At 40.6% G+C, this 18,102-nt stretch overlaps 1 protein-coding gene across 1 annotated transcript in view; it reads right to left on the bottom strand.

The window, feature by feature from the left end:
* Nucleotides 1-18,102, bottom strand: part of faf1 (Fas (TNFRSF6) associated factor 1) — a 69,366-nt gene that overhangs the window by 30,352 nt on the left and 20,912 nt on the right. Inside the window, exons 8-12 of the mRNA XM_080032451.1 lie at nucleotides 17,972-18,058; nucleotides 4,080-4,175; nucleotides 3,476-3,602; nucleotides 3,318-3,381; nucleotides 3,123-3,204 (exon numbers count right to left, since the gene is read on the bottom strand). Of these exons, the coding sequence (XP_079888577.1) occupies nucleotides 3,123-3,204; nucleotides 3,318-3,381; nucleotides 3,476-3,602; nucleotides 4,080-4,175; nucleotides 17,972-18,058 (456 nt within the window). The remainder of the gene's footprint in view (nucleotides 1-3,122; nucleotides 3,205-3,317; nucleotides 3,382-3,475; nucleotides 3,603-4,079; nucleotides 4,176-17,971; nucleotides 18,059-18,102) is intronic.

The raw sequence follows: 18,102 nt of genomic DNA, 5'->3' as shown, positions 1-18,102 counted from the left end.
GAGTTTGATTAAAAGCCTGTTGTCAGTGGGTGATATTTGTATCACATCAAGTCGAGGTCGAGAGGTGAGCAGTGAATGAGATACCGATGTACACATAAAGGTTAAGGGGGAAAGAAGGACAGAGCTGTCCAGATAGTGATTGCTCTACAGATGGCAGGCTCAGTCTGGAAAAGCAAACACTTCAAAATGAAGAGCTCAAATGACTGATCTAATGACCATGAACACACAGTGGGAAAATACATACAGATCAATGACCACCACACACGAGGCTCTCCACACCCTGCTGTAAGCACCTTTCCTCTTTAGAACAGAAACAGCATCAAATGTAGAAATCGACTCAAAACGTGAAAATAAATAATCAAATGAATCATCAGAATTCAACCCACCCATTACATACTTAAAGCTAAGAAGATATATTTTGGCTATGCAAGCTTCAGAAATATAGGTTAAATATGTTCACATATAATAATATTCATCACTTAGTTCCCTGCATTTTATATCAACATTTTACTATAGTTTTAACTCCTAATCCATCTATTTTTCCATCATTTCAGGTGCAGTAAAGGAACCATGACGTGTGATGCTTGTGATGTACAACCCTATTTCTGATATACACAAACATCCACATTGCCATATGCCATTCTGATTAACCAGTGCCGTTTCCTTGTGACCCCACAAGGCTATTGCTGGGTGTTAAAGCAGATACTTGGCAGTGATAAATCCCTGAACTAGCCTCTCCAGCAAGGCTATGAATTTTGATGCTTCTTTGTGTGTGGCAAAACAGGAGAGAGGAGTGGAGAGTGGGGTTAGAGTGATTAACCACTGCGTTGATGGGGACTTAGTGCGGATCGTGGTTAGTGATGGGTGGCCTATCTCTCCGTACGCTCGGACTAACCACTGATCCCCAAGAGGGTTCAGCTCAGCTCAGCTCTGTGGCCCAAAGCATTTTCATTAAGGATGGATTGAGTCAATCTCAACAGTCCGCCCAACACACACCTTGAGAAACACTTCATCAAATGTAGTGTTTTGCTTAGTGATTAGCCTCTCCCAGGCTTTCAGAGAGTGAGACTGATTCTTCTGCTTATAAACCCATGGTGTACTCCCCCCTTCAAATCTGCCCTATTCCAACATCCCCTTAATGAAGTAGGCTTTCTTCTACGACGACACAAAAACTAGATTCCCTTTCGAAGGAAAGCAAAGAGAAAACTATAGAATGGCTGGATAGTTTGGAAAGAGGCACGGTGTAATCGTCCACATATGCTACTGTGTAATGAAACCGTGGAGAGCAGCGTGTTTTGGCCTGTCAAAACAGGACAAACAGAGCAGATCAAATAGCTTCTGTTTTCATGCAAAGTTCTTTGCGCATATCAAGCTTCCCTAAAGCCATTCTAACCACGGCACAGTTGGCAGGCTAAATAAAGCTCACCCAGAATAAAACTAAATACAGTGAAAAAACACTATTTTGCCCCTGCGCTGTCTAGAGCACAGTGGTACAGTACAGAGTGTGTGAACACTGGGGAGACATTGGCCATATTGTGTTGGCTTAGTAGAAGAGATCGGCTGGGAAACAGACTCAAAGCCAAGTTTTTTTTTTTCATCTCAGTTTATTTCACACTCTCTCCATCATGTACCATTCTCCTACACATTATCATTATATGTTTCCTGACTTCTCACTCAGTCACTCTCTTTTCCTGACTTTCTTTTTACACCCTCCTCTCCATGTTCTCTGTTATGTGCGCCTGCCATCATCTATTGCACCCCCCTCCTTTTCTGTGTGCCTGGTGATCTGAACCCCCCAAACATCTTGCTGTGTCCTCACAGTCTAATAAGGCTGTAATCCACACAAGCTGTCAGTTGATACAAGCATCCTTAAAAGGACAAAAGCCAAAAAACATGGGGGGAAAGTGGACAGCTAAAAATAAAGTCTCAGCTGTCGGGGTGAAAATTTGATGAGGGTTTTGATGAAATGATTTCAATGTTGCTATAATGCCTTCTCCATACAGCATCACACTGGGGGAAGACACATAACAGTAAACACAGCATGAAAAAAACATTGAATTAATTAAATTAATGTGCTAACAAACTACAAAGGAAATACATTTAAGCTACTTCGCAATGGAAGTTCAATTCAAACCCACAAAGTTAATTTGTAAGTAAGTAAGTTCAGTTTGTCTGTTTGGTGTTTCAGACTGCAGTTTAAGCAGTGTCTGCAATCATGCAAGAAGTTACTTCACAGTACATTTCCTCTAGTTGTTTACATTGTTTGTCTACTCCCTGAAAATGAATATGCCATTTTGCATTTACATGAGGCTGCGTTCAGATCAACAAAAGCTCTGTGTAAAAATAAATGAAGAGATGATCAAATAAGACGGCATGGGTGCCAATAAGAGGATTCCAGCAAATAAAAAAATATACCAAAATGGTAGTGGCAAAACCAGCACAAAATCAATGTAGCAATGTACCTTAACAGTATGTACCACTATGCAGCGTTTTGGCTTTTGATAAGCCTTCGAACTCATCAATGTGTTTTTCAAACTGGACTATCGTCTTCTGTTAAACAGTGCTATTATGCTGTTGGTACCCCACTCCTTATTATATTCCATCTTTATATTATGTGAATGTGTTTACATAGAGCTTTTGGTAAACTAACATAATTAACTCTATCCCACTGGTCTTGAGAACAGAAAGAGCTATTCGACAATTTATTCCAGGCTGGAAAAGAGTGGACTAGAAATATACTGGAATTGATTATAATAAACAACCATTGTGTCTTAGATTCCCACCCGCTCAGTAATGAAGGAGAAGATATGAGAAACACAGTATCTCCCTTGACAGATAGAGAATGTTCATCCTCTGTGTTGTCTTAAGCAAAGAAAACTGTGTAAGAAAATTGAAAAAAAAAGGGGTGGCTGGACTACACCAAGCAGAAATTACATCAGTGATAAAGGACCAGCCAACATTGGTAACATCAGTACCTCATATCTTACACATGGGCAAAATTAAAAATGTTTTAAATATGAAGGGACAAAGAAAAATAGGATTTGGTTCCCCAATTACAGTACAATACATTCAAAATTGTCCTATGCGCTATGAGGCCCTGGACAGTCTATCAGCTTACTTACATCTCTGGCTTTGCCATAAAAGGCTTCTTGAGATGCTGCCTCCATAGACCCAATGAAGAACATTGGGTGGGCCTCTCCATACCTACAGGACACACAGAAGAGACAAACAGCACATGAAGACATTGTTACGTGGAGGCCTTCTTTGATTTCAAAGTACTTTGAATCAATTGGAGAACCACCTGATGCTGAGCTCACCTTGAAGAAAATTCGGCAGTAAAGTGCAGTAAGGCATCAACTTCGTTCTCACTATTCTCTGGCACTGTGAGGAGACAAAAACATGTCCTTTTATGTTCAAACTTTGGATGCATGTCACTGTCATTCATTATAACTTGAAGCTGTTAGGCTGCACATACTCATAGGGGTTTTCCGACAGGTAGTGGAGGAGCCCATTCCAAACATCTCTGAATCGTCAACACCAAACTCTGACGCATCCTCAAAATCATCCCCTTCGCTGTCGCTGACCATATGGACATCTGCACACTGTACACATAAAGTATTAATGGATTGCCAGACTTATTTCAACAGCAGTAATTAACAGATGCATTTAATTTAATTCCCCTGTTTTATGAGTTAGTATGTAAACACAGTGCCCAGGGAGAATTTGATATGCAGAACAGATCCTTGTTTGTGTGTGTGTGTGTGTGTGTGTGTGTGTGTGTGTGTGTGTGTGTGTGTGTGTGTGTGTGTGTGTGTGTGTGTGTGTGTGTGTGTGTGTGTGTGTGTGTGTGTGTGTGTGTGTGTGTGTGTGTGTGTGTGTGTGTGTGTGTGTGTGTGTGTGTGTGTGTGTGTGTGTGTGTGTGTGTGTGTGTGTGTGTGTGTGTGTGTGTGTGTGTGTGTGTGTGTGTGTGTGTGTGTGTGTGTGTGTGTGTGTGTGTGTGTGTGTGTGTGTGTGTGTGTGTGTGTGTGTGTGTGTGTGTGTGTGTGTGTGTGTGTGTGTGTGTGTGAGAACTTGTATACCTCTTCTGTGGGCGCCTGGGAATTGGCTGGTGAGGACCTTCGACAAACAGTGAGGTGATGGCAAGGATATGTGATCCCAGAGACAGCTAGCGTCATCTAAAAAACAGAAAAAATTAAGCGTTATGAGTTTTAAACACAGGCTTGCTCATGTCACTAATCCGGGTAGAGCTGTGATGGGTTTTCTGTACAGCTGCAGCAGTTGTTGGTGTGATCATGTAGTTTGTTGGTAGTAGTGAGAAGCTTGCAGAGGCTAGGGCTACTAGAAAGGCTAACTGTGGCACTTTGTGAAGGTTTTTTACACATTTCAATATTCACAATTGGTTGTTTTTTGTTGGTCATTTCATATTATTCTGATGCCCTAAAACAAAACAAAACTCAAAATGCTTTTTCTCTTGTACTAGAATCTTTTTAATGTTGCACTATACTGTTTGTCTTATGTTTGTCTGTTTTGTTTTTGTCGGACAGGAGAAATGGTGTTTTTATGCACGCAAGAACACAAAAAAATAATTTTACTCCTGGTTAGAATCACAGAAGTGTTTTATAGTATTTTCAGCCAAAACCTTCCCAAGACTCTCAAACTAAATCCAGGACACTAGTTGAAAAACAAATAAACAATAAAGTAGGAGACTTTCAAAGAGGAAACTCTACCAATATACATGTGTTCATACACCCAATCTGGCACTTACATATGTGTATATAACAGTATAAACACAAGAAGTGCTCACTGACACTAACAAATGCCTCCTCTCATCTTTACCCCTGTTTGCATTTCAAAGTAAGACTAAGTATTTCCCTCTAACACTATCTTTTAATCTTAACGGTCAGTGTATCTTCAGCCACTCTTCCACAGAAACCAGAAGCGGAAACCCACAGGAGTTGTTACAAATCGTTTACAGCGAAGTCTGCGGTGCTAACTTCCACAGTCCTCTTCCAGTGATTATCTGGAATTTACAACATTATAACAGCAGAACGGAAAAACCTTTTTCTGAGTTTCAGTCTGGCCTTTTCTCATAGTTCACACCGTGCCAAACGTTTACCAGAAATGCTACAAAGTACTTTCAGTTCTTTTGTGGAACAGTTTCTATTCACGTCAGCAACGGCACTGACCTGAAGAAATATTTTGGGACTATTAAACTTCTGGTAAAAGTGGTGTCCTTAGATGTCTAAAGTGATCTAAATCTAAGGCCTTGACGTTATCAAAGTGGTTCAAATGTTTCCAATTGTTGCACAATCATTTGAGACGGGTATACTGACAGCTCTTGTAGATTTCACTGTTATGTTGTCGAAACAGAGCTGGAATTTCAAACAACTTAAAAAATATATTTCGAAGACAAATGGGAATTTCCTTTTTCTCCCGTCTTGTTTTTTTTTAAAGATATTTTTCAGGCATTTGTATGCTTTATTGATAGTGTAGAGACAGAGTTGAAATGGAGCAGAGAGGGGAGTAACATGCAGAGAACGACCGCGGGCTAGAATCCAACCCGGGTCTGCTGCTGGCCGAGGCCCATGGGGGGGACGCCTTACCAACTGAGCTAAAGGCGCCCCCTCCCCTCCCCTGTCTTGTTTTGCTCACTTTTAGTTTAACAGTTTATTTTTAAACGTTCTTATAAATGGAAAAAGCATTATGTGCATTTGCTCTCGTTAATTTGGTCGTTAATTTTGTCTAATATGTTTTTATGTCCTACTGACCTGGACTGGGTTTACAACCTGCATAGATGCAGAAATTCCTCTTTTGTCTCCATAAATGTTATCGTGTCATGGATTTGTCATGTTGTTTCCAGTTTGCTATGCTGTTGTATTGTTGAATACAGAACTACTAGTGAAGAATAAGCATGAGATAAGGCTTTCACACATTGCGACTGTGGCTCAGGTGGTTAAGCGGGTTGGCCAACGATCCAAGGGTTGGCGGTTCGATCCCCGCCCGGCCACCTGTGTCATGGTTGTTGTGTCCTTGGGCAAGACACTTCACCCACCTTGCCTTGTGTGAATGTGTATGACTGCTGTATGTTTGAGGTGGTGGTCGGAGGGGCCGTTGGCGCTGAATGGCAGCCACGCTTCCGTCAGTCTGCCCTAGGGCAGCTGTGGCTACTCTCGTAGTTTACCACCACCGGTATGACTGTGTGTGAGCGAATTGAACCAGGAACCATGTAAGCGTCTTTGAGTGCCTAGGCAATAAAGCGCTATATAAAACCTATCAATTATTATTATCATTATTAGTAAGAGAACACCTGGATAATGAGCTGCCGAATCCAAAAGCTAGGACTGAAAATGTCAGCATTCACTTGGGGGCTCATTACAGCTGCCGTCTCCTGGTTAAGACCCCAAGAGACATCGACAATAGAGGGGCGAGGCAGTGGCAGGTTGTAGTGTGAAACTAAAAAGATACCTCACTTTAAAATAAATAAAAAAGTGGAGTACAATCAAAACACTCAAACCATGACTAACAGCCTGAATGTAGTGACACTTGTCAAAATAATGCAACAATATATTCACGTCTTAATTGTCCACAGCAGAAAACCCAGATGCAAAACTTTTCTGGGAGAGTGAACTTCTAAACAACAGGGCTGAGTGTGATAAGAGGCAGAGAAGCCGCTCGTCCCCTGCAGAGGTCCTGGGATCTGCTCCATTGTCAGGTGCTAAGGAACACAAAGAGCAGCTGGACGTGGTTGAATCGGGAGACGATTACATGCAACGCCAACTGAGCCTGAAAAGGGGCTACGCAGACCGCAGGGAGTTTCTCTCTGTGTCTTTTAAAATTGAGTGGTTCCTCATGCTGGTCTGGGCTTCTTTAGCAGCAGAGAACAGTGTAACCACTCGACCCTGTCAGCAACATGGACTTAAGGCACCGATAAGAAACCAAAATATCTGCTGTGTATTATCCTCCATCTTTTCAGACTCGTTTATCTTTACAATGTTAGAAAGTATATTAGCTGCAGCCAAAAAGACCCAAATATTTGCTCAAAGATATTTGGACAGTTATGGCTGAGGTTAATGGATTATTTGGTGCGAAAGGTGTTTGGCAATATGACCACATATGTAGAAGAAGATGAATTAAATTTTATATTGTCAGTGCCTGACCTTAAAGGAATACTTCACCCATACGGAACCGGCGTTCTATCATTATAAAATCACTATTATAATATAATGAATGAGGTTTTTCTTCCCTCAGTCTTTCGTCAGTCTTCCCTTGGCCCTACATTTTACTAGTGTGATGTCACACTAGTAAAATGTAGGGTTAGACAGTGAGAACATAAAACACTCTTTCTGCCTTTTCTCAAGCTAGGATGAACTGATTTGAAAAATGTTTGAATATTTATACTACATAGGATCTCAGAGTTCAATACACCTTCATATTCCCACCAGTGAAGTAGGTCTTTAACAATGATATTTTAGTACCTATTCCCTTATTATTTTTGGAACATTTTGGGCAATGTTACATTTGCTGAAGGACCTTGATTATTGAGGCGTTTAATTAACTTGAGTAACCTAAACTGGTCTGGCACCATCAACATTGCCATGTTCAAAGTCATTAAACCACCTTTCTTCCCCATTCTGTTGCTTTTAACTTCAATAAGTTGTCCTATCCAGGTCTGCATGCCTAAACGCATTGAGTTGCTGCCATGTGATTGGCCAATAAGTTATATGTGTTAACAAGAAATTGAACCGCTGTACCTAATAAAGTGGCCGGTGAGTTTATATTGTTATGGTCATATAAAATTGCATAAACAGCAATGTATGATTTTATTCATATTGCCTCCCCCTAACTGCAACCATGCTCTTTGTCCCTTAGATATACACTGCCCAGCCAAAAAAAAGTCACACACTCAAATATCTTGTTTGGCCATCTTTAGCTTTGATTATGGCACATATTTCGCCGTAAAACATTTTGATAAGCTTTATTTGGCACATAAGGTTAATCAGAACCTTGAACTGACCAAATGAAGCAACCCCAGATCCTACTGTACACTACCAACAAAGGCTTGTACTATAGGCACTAGGCATGATCAAGGACGGATTAACATGACCACGGGCCCTGGACACAAACCAGTCATGGACCCCTACCAACACGCAAATACACGCACTAGCACACCGTGCAATCCACAATCACACACATTATAATGCAGCGCACGGCCTAGAGAGAGAAAGAGAGAGATAGAGCGAAATACAATTCTATAATGTCTCTCTGGTGCTGCGCAAGAGAAAGAGACTCTTTGCGCCGGAGCCTACTAGACAGTTAGATTGGGGCAGAGACACCGACGATGCGAGCGCGCGCCAAGCGCGCGAGTCGATTTTTTTTGCCTTTGTAAGATCTCTGCGCCTGCTTTTTGGCCCACCCTTGCCCCCCTCGGAGCCTACACTCAATGTCTGAGCGAAGCAGCGCGTCACCCGGTGAAACGCTGTGTTGGTGTCGTTCACAGTGAGACAGACACACTCTGTGGTTTAAAACTAAATGATCACAGGGGATTCCTGCACGTTAACGGGTGTCGAGGGGACAGGCTCCGCGATCTGATTGCATGTCCCGAGCCTGGATACCCCAATCTCACTGCCGACTAACTGTAAAGTGAAACAACCGCCTCGCTCGTTACACTGGTACTGGTGCGTAAAGGGAACGCACAGTTGGCAAACTCTCCTCACTACAACTGCCACAGCAGAAAAGCCACTGTAGGTCGATCGCTTTGTCGATTCGTGCCTCTGACACGTTGACTCCCAACATAATGAGTCGAGGCTTTGATTTCAGTGGGGATGTGGAGCTCTTTGGCCATTTCCCGTGCCTTTTTTCCTCTAGACACATCGTTCTCTCTCCAAGCGCACACACGCTTGTCCCGGCCGAATATAAGACCCCGAATATAAAACAACCCGACTTTTTACGACCCATTCCCAGGGGGGAAACCCCCGTCAAATTTTTTTAATAAAAAAAAAAAAAATCAAGGGCCCCCCTATTAGCCAGGGCCCTGGACATGTGCCCACTTTGCCCATGCGGTAATCCGTCATTGGGCATGATAGGAGCATCACTTCATCCAACTCTCTTCTTACCCTGATGCGCCCATCACTCTGGAACAGGGTCAATCTGGTCTCATCAGACCACACAACCCAGAGTCCAATCTGTATGCTCCCTGTCAAATTGAAGCATTTTATCCTGATAAGCCCCACTGATAAGTGGTTTTCTTAGGGTTACCCATCTGCATAGTCCATATCCCTTATGTGCTCTTCACATTGTGCGCGTGGAAATGCTCTTACTTTCACTATAAAACATAGCCGGGAGTTCTGCTGTCGATATTTCAAATTTAGATTTGATTTTTTTTTTTTTTTTTTTTTTCAAATAATTGTATTATTTTAAGTGATCATGACCATTAAATATTTTTTTTTCGACCAGATTTCTTCATCAAAGATGATGGTTCACCACTATCTATTCAGGTTTTAATAATGCGCTGGACAGTTCTTAACACGATTTTAGTAGTTTCATCTTCTCCCGAGTAGTTTTCTTTGTTTTATGCAGGCTAATATTTTAACCCCTCTGAAACAGAGAAACAAACATTTTGATCATTGCAGTTTTTGACCGATGGAGGGCTCTTCCCTATTTGCTTAGTAAAATCCAGGTGGTGACTGGTGACTTATATTTTTTTGCCGGGCAGTGTAGTTGTTCATACATAAACTTCAGATTTGAAATGTATAGATTTTTCCCTAAACTAAAATAATGAATTCTCACCAAAGCTGACAAGGGAAATACAGATTATAAAATTGACCCACCATGTCTAAAATTCCCACCATCTCGGTAACCAAAGAGGAGGTATGAGAAACGCAGTCTCGCATCTCCCCTGACAGTTCAAGAATGAATAATATCCTGATGAGTATTCCTCCTCCATGTTGTCTTAAGCAAAGAAAACTGCTCAAAAAAAGCAGTGGCCAGACTGCCATGCAATGTTGAAACTAAACAGACCAAGAATGACATCACCCACTAAAGAGACAAGCCAACAGTGAAACATATGATTAATATATGAAAAAATAAATAAATAACTTTTGTTTCCCTAACAACCTTCCCTATGGAGGCCTCAAAGGGGCACGCACCTCACAGAGAGTAACAAAGGTGAACACACAGATAACAGAAACAGCAGATTGTATTTCTTCTGTATTACCAATTAGTAGCAAGTGTACTGTTGACAATGAGAAGTGTGTAAACGTCACAGCAAGGACAGCTGAGTATCCCTGGAACACCTACGAAGAACACTTATCTAAATTGCCTCTACTTTGCACATGTAACTTAACTCCAACTAATTTACTATTCTGGTCCTGTTTCTTAGATCATTGCGTAATTAATATTTTTCAAGAGAACTTAACAAGGTAATGGAACTAAAACATAATCCCCCGAAAAGTGTATTTATAGAAAGAAAGAAAGAAAGAAAGAAAGAAAGAAAGAAAGAAAGAAAGAAAGAAAGAAAGAAAGAAAGAAAGAAAGAAAGAAAGAAAGAAAGAAAGAAAGAAAGAAAGAAAGAAAGAAAGAAAGAAAGAAAGAAAGATTTACTTTTTCATTAAACAAAAGGGAAAAGGAAAAAAAAAACAGTGACGCTATAGCCATTTGAGACATGATCAAACGTGAGAATCTTAACAGCGGCTGCCGAGAGGATCCCCATAAACCGTTTACCCCTACTACTCACAATGAGAGGCTTTCGTCTAAGGGCCTAATAAGTGTATAAATAAAGTTGATCACCTCCCTTGTCAAAGCCAGCCTTGAGGGTTTGGGCTGACATGGATGCAAGGAGGAGAGGTGAAAAGGGGAAAAAATGAGTTGAGTGCTCTCAATCCTCTTCCTTGCTTTGACCCGATGGCTTCTCCTGATGTTGAGGTACACAAGTGCAGCTCGGCGGCTCAGTGCTTAAACATGGAAACAAGGCTGAAGCGCCGCAGGGCACGGGGGTGGGGGGGTGAGGTTAACCCCCCCAAATAACCCTCTCCCACATCTCCACACAAAGGAACCTGGCTCTTCTTTTTTGGATTCTTTTAATTAACACTTGCATTGAGGCTCTAAGAATTCAGGGGCCGATACAGGGAAAGAATTTTCTCTCTGCCTGCCCACTTCTCCTTTCCCTCCCCTCTTCAACCCTTTCTTCCCTTCTCTAATCTTCTTTCTCTCCCTTCATTCTTGCTGTGTTTCATTTTTTCTTTTCTAGTGTGGGCAGTGTTTGGATTAGGTGTCTGGCTGCGAGTGTGAGATAATTACTACTGACAGCTGCACTGACGGCAACCACGGCCACAGTACCACCTTACTCCACTTTCTCTTTGATCCAGAAAAGGGAGACTGTGGGGGACAGTGACGGTAGAGGAGGAAGAGTGGGTGAGATATAGTGCAAACATATACAGTCAAAACCGAACTTATTCATACCCCTGGCAAATTTTGACTTAAAGTTACTTTTATGAAACCAGCAAACTTTTTCTTGTTTGGAAATGACACAGGCTTCTCCCAAAAGATAATAAGACGATGTACAAGAGGCATCATTGTGGAAAAAATATATTTTTCAGCTTTTATTTACATTTGAAGAAAAAGTGGCATGTCCAAAATTATTCATACCCTTCTCAATAATCAAAAGAAAAAGCCTTTATTTGCTATTACAGCAATAAAACGCTTCCTATAATTGCTGACCAGCTTTTTGTACATCTCCACTAGTATTTTTTATTCATCTTTAGCAATGAGCTCCAACTGTCACTCTACCCTGATCTTTAGCTCCCTCCACAGATTCTCAATTGAATTCAAGTCAGGACTCTGGCTGGGCCACTGTAAAACATTAATGTGTTTGTCCGCTAACCATTTCTTCACCACTTTTGATGTGTGTTTTGGGCCGTTGTCGTATTATTAATTATAAAAATACAAGAAGTTCCACATGGTGGGAAAGTTATAAAAATAATCCTAGGATCACCACCAAGGCCATCCTGGTTAATCTTGGCTCTGCTGGAGGCAACGTCCCAAGGCAGACAATCCAACGGATACTGCTGGGTTCCATGGACGCAGAACTAGGAGGATGCAACTTCTCCAGATAAGACACACAAAAGCCAGCTTGGACTTTCCTAATGCTCATCTGGACAAAGAAGAAGACTTCTGGTATTCTGTTTTATGGTCAGATGAAACTAAATTGAATTGTTTGGCCACAATGAAGTATCCTTCATTTGGCATAAAAAAGGAGAAGCCTTCAACCCTAAGAACACCATCCCACTGTCAAACATGGTGGTGGGAACCTAATGCTTTGGGTTTTTTTTTCAGCCAATGGACCAGGGAACATAATCACAGTAAACGGCATCATGAAAAAAGAGCAATACATCAAGATTCTCAACAACAACATCAGGCAGTCTGCAGAGAAACTTGGCCATGGGCACCATTGGACATTTCAGCAGGACAACGACCCAAAACACACAGCAAAAATGGTGAAGAAATGGTTTTTGATTAACGTTTTAAAGTGGCCAGAGTCTTGACTAGAGGGCTAAAGACCAGGGTGATGGCAAGAAGACCCTCCAACCTGAAAGAGTTGGAGCTCATTGCCAAAGATGAAAGGGCAAAAATACCAGTGGAGAGATGCACAAAGCTGGCCAGCTATTATAGGAAACGTTTGATTGCTGTAATAGCCAATAAAGGCTTTTTTTGGACAAGCCAATTTTTGTTCAAATGTTAATAAAAGCTGAAAAAAAAATGTTTTCCACAATGATGCAATGTCTTATTATCTTTTGGAAGAAGCCTGTGTCATTTCCAATCAAGAAAAAGCTTGCTGGTTTCATAAAAGTAACTTTTAAGTCAAAATTTGCCAGGGGTATGAATAATTTCGGTTTTGACTGTATATAAACATACAGTACAGGCCAAAAGTTTGGACACGCTCAATGCGTTTCCTTTATTTTTATGACTAGTTACAATGTAGATTCTCACTGAAGGCATCAAAACTTTGAATGAAGACATGGAATTCTTTGCTAAACCATTTCAGGTGACTCCCTAATGAAGTTCATTGAGAGAGCACCAAGGGTTTGTAGCGCTGTCAAAAAAGCAAAGGGTGCCTACTTTGAGGAATCTAAAATATAAGACCTATTTAAGAGTCATTTCACACTTTTTTGTTAAGTACATAATTCCATATGTCCCTTCAAAGTTTTGATGCCTTCAGTGAGAATCTACAACGTAAATAGTCGTGAAAATAAAGAAAACGCATTGAATGAAAAGGTGTGTCCAAACTTTTGGCCTGTACTGTACATGAAAAATTAATCCTTGATAGGGAGAAATAAGGCAAACGATGAGACGGGGCAAGTGTGCCCGACCTTAACACCTGTTGGTTTCTTTGTTTCTGCCTCCTTTGAGCCTTCTTGAAAATATGTCACTCCTGATAAATATCAAGAATCATGCAAAGTGTGTGTACTGTACGTACAACCTCTCCCTACAATAAAAACAGAACCATTTCTGGGAAATTTGAGCTTCACAGAATGTATAAAAACAGCAAGAAGAGATAGAAAATAAGACACAGACTAACTTGGTGCTGAATGTCACCTGAAAGAGCCAATTCCACAATAGAGGGGGGCTCTGTCTGAGCTTACTGCTGAGCCCTGTTGCTACGGAAACCACCAGCCCCCCCGCCCCCCCAACTCTAAATAAACCCTCGGTTTCATAGGCCCCCATCAGGTAGAGGAGGATTCCATTAATGCCAGCTGGGAAATTGAGGAAGGTGCTGGCCTACAAGGAAAGGCACCTCCAAGGCTCCGCAGTATTAATACATTAGCAAACACCATGAAACACTGCATAAATGTCAGCAATTACTGGCTAGAAGGAAGGGTGGGTAGATGGTGGGAGTTGAAGAGACGGGTGGGAAGTAATAAGGATGTCCCACCGGCTGTCAATCAATCCAACAGGTGTGGAGGAAGGACTGCCAATCAAAACAGATCCAATGAGATGAGGCCTGTCTAGAAGCTCTCGATGCTGTATTGTTTAGGCGAAGGAACAGAGTAAGAGGAGGAGACGGAGGAAGTAGGAGAGGCTCTATCAGTACATTTCAAACAGCACAGGAAGTTAATGTCCTGTCGGCCTCTCATGTCAACTGGTGCCAAGACCTCTGTCATCATCTTCAGCACTGTTCTGAACAGCTTTGCCAAAGCCACAAGAATCTGGAGAAACATGAAGGCAGATCTAGATCATGATATATGAAATAATGCGGGTCTGTCTGTCGAGTTAAGTTGTTTTCTAATCTACTTGAAGTCAATTTAATTCCATTAAGTTACAACAGCATAGTTCAACAAGAGTACTTTAATGACTTTTCCAGTCCTATAAAAGATCATTGTTAAGCAATTAACCCAATGACAAATTTAAAAAAAAACAGAGCAGAAAAAACTGAGAGCATGATTTCCCACAGAATCCTCTACTTGGATACTCAGACACATACACAACCTTCTGATGACACTATGAGGAACACTGGAATAATGGCACCCTTACAAATTCTGGGACACTGAGAAATACTTCAAACCAGTACTTGACCCAGGTTAACACAATCTGTCTGTTACAAATGAGCATCACCTCACATTTCTAGTGCTACTGCATTGACTACATTCTGTGCCACTTCCATCTACATTCGACTTTATTGGTGAAAAACCACATACAATAACACAGTGCACCGAATAAACAAATGTGTTGTTCAGTGCTACATGAGCATTATCCATGTTGATCCAATTTCAACTCTCCATAAGGCTTTGAATTATTCAGAGTACAATAAACAATGAAACACGCTGAGAGGACAGTATCCAGGAGGCTGACGTAACAGACAGTTGAAATAAATGCTCTGGACAATTTGATCAATATATATACACATACAGTATATATATACACACACAAAATATATCATATATATATATATATATATATATATATATATATACACAATAGACACATATATACACACACACACACACACACACACACACACACACACACACACATATACCAGGCGTTCAAAAGCTATTTTCATTCTTGTGTTTTCAGAATGCAAATATGGACACAACACAAACAAGTAAACTCAAGCAAGCAAACAGTTATATCACACATTTAAAGGCAAAGCAGAGTTAAGTAGTAATCGATTCCACTGCAAGCGGGTTTTTGCTGGTTTGCAGAGCTAAACGTAATCTGGGGCCTCTGGCTGCCATGTTTATTGGCCCAAACCCCGGGAGATGAGACTGGACTAATGAGCTAGACACTAACACTGGCTCCCTACCCGCCTGCTAGGCCCGCCAAGCCCTGGGCTTTCTCTGTTAATACCTTCAGACGTTTCAATAAGAGGGCTGCAGCTAGAGCAGAGGCCATTATTACACTTCTGTGTCTGTGCTTTTTAATATCTTCTCATCCAGGAAACACTGATGCTGCAGATGTGTGTTAGCCCTGTGCCAACCGGGCCTATGATGCCACAATCTGCTGCAATCTAGTCATGATCCCTGACCATCATATCAACAGCTACCTAGGGTGCAGCTATGCTGAGGTAGCTGATCTGAGGTTCACTAATAACCAGAACACAGATCACAAAAATATGAAGATAAAAAAATTACTTATGTTATTCTTCTTACTTATTTTACCAGTAAATTGAAAAAATTATATGAGCTTGGTGAGGAAATTCACAAACTAGCATGTATTACTGTTTTAACAGTTAGGTTAAATATTTTTCAAATTATATCGAGTATTTATTCAAAATAAAATATATGTATTAAGTTTTTCTTCTTGGGCAAAATATAAATACATTTTTGAAATTCTGATTCCTGACAGGTAGTGGATTTATTTCAAATCATTTAATTAATGTATGTATAATAGATGTTTCAAATATGAATTTGACATTTACAATTTGATTTAGATGGTAAAAATGAAAATACAGTGAAAAGTGAATGAATTACTTAATATTTTAAAGGTTCAGTAAGCGGAATGGTCAGTTTAGCTAACTTCCTGTCACTGACTGCAGTTAGCGGTCCCCTCCCTCGTCCCCACGTCACCACATTAATGCACTGCGAGAATTTCCAAATTCTCTGATTTTAGCTTCTCAAATGTAAATATTTTCTGGTTTCTTTAATCCTATTATGACAGTAAACTGAAATATCTGTGTGTTTTGGACATAACAATACATTTGAGGACGTCAACATGGGCTTTGGAAAATTTATCAAAATTTTTCACCATTTTCTGACATTTTACGGACCAAAACACTAATCGATTAATCGAGAAAATAATCGACAGATTAATCGATTATCAAAATAATCGTTAGTTGCAGCCCTAGATCACTGTATGAATAAAGAGCGATTTAACACTTATATTAACATAAATAAATCGCTTACTTCACCTTTAAGGCTTTGCGGTATAATAAAGTTTTCATTGATTAGTATCCTTTCAAAAAAATGCAGATTATTAATCAAATCAAGTAGGGGAAACATATTTTTTCATACGTATTGTGTATTCTAAAATTCACAAAGAAAAAATTATTTGATCTCTTAAAACATGTTGATGAATTATTTCCATTTCTTTCTATTGTCATAGAATAATCGCCAATTCTTAGTTAGATCTACTGCGACTGGACACACCATAATCCGGTTAGCCACCTTTTTCATCGGTTTGAAGTATAAAAACATAAAAACATAAGCTGCATGTTGAGGCTCCAAACCGATAAAGTAAGTTATGTTAGTGCCATTATACATTAGCACAACACTGAGGCCTACAATGTGCTGTCAGGTTTGAACTAACGCTTTGTATTTCTGTTGCAATCCCAGGCCGTTCACTGATCACATAACTGGATGTCTACAAAGATAATGCAAACAGTGACAAATCTGCATCTTAGCAGTGTAGTTTGTTCTGTGGTAACCGGCTTTACAATCACTCTAAGCTGTAATGGTGCAGAATAAAGCAAACAATCTTCTGTATTGAAAGGACACATCACATCTTTTGTCCTTTGCCCTTTTAGGCACATTAATGGTGTAATGTATTTGCTTTCACTGTTAATCCAAAAAGCTTTGCTTGAAGGCATGAAAACAGGTGCAGTTACTGTATATCACTTTTTGTAACATGCATAATGGGTGCCATATAACATTGATTGTATCCACCAAAGGTTATCCTTTAATAATCAAAAATCTGTAGTAGGCCTACCACTACTTCAAAAATGAAAAGCTGCAACGGTATCGCCAGCTCTGGCAAATGACAAATGTGAGAACACTTGGGTGAAAAAGGGGAAATAAATTCACAACAACCAATACTCCAAACCAAACATTGATCACATAGACCGAAAAGGAAAACGTTAGCTAGGAGTTAACACAAGAATGTGTGCACAACAGCTCCACGATGTAGCATGATAAACCATCCCATACAATTAGCATGGGAACACGTATGCTGTCAAAGAAGGGGGAGACAAAAGGGGTCAGAGGTTCCTCAAGGTTCTGTAGGAGGGCTGCTTCTGATCAGCTTGACTGTGTGCGGGGTGAATGGCCGGAAAGAGCGACCCTCGGACGGGAGAGGTCAGCGGGACTCAATGATGTGAGATTTAATGTCCACAGATAGAGGACACAGGATGGGAACCGTCTCTTGACGTCTTAATTAGCTTCAACATCTTACTCTCATGCTTGTGACAGATGCTTTTGAGGTGGATTACAGAGTGTGGAACAGTTTCCATTGCAATTTGCAAGTATTAGGATAATGTACGACAATACTCTGTGAACCATGGGGCTTTAATTCATGCTTGTCTTTTTAATTATCCTCAAGAAGGTTGTCTTGGATCCTTGAATCAGTGAGGGCAACATAGGCAACATTTACATTACACAGAAAAGTCAAGATAGATGTTAAGATATTTCCTTCAGAGCTCTTACAGTAAGTACAGGACCGGTAATAAGTGTTACACTTTGATTGTGTTCATTGTGCTTCTTACAGTGTCATCAGATGCTGACGCGGGCCATCCCTCCCACTGTTGATGCCGGACTTGGATGTTAGTCAAGTCTGAAACGTTCCTCTTCACCTGCAAACATAAAATAAAAATCTAATTATTATCAGTATATTCTT

The sequence above is a fragment of the Ammodytes marinus genome, assembly GCF_949987685.1.
Source record: "Ammodytes marinus genome assembly, chromosome: 8".
Classification (NCBI taxonomy): domain Eukaryota; kingdom Metazoa; phylum Chordata; class Actinopteri; order Uranoscopiformes; family Ammodytidae; genus Ammodytes; species Ammodytes marinus.
Note: the sequence above shows the minus strand (reverse complement) of the source record. Positions and strands in the feature narration are given on the sequence as shown.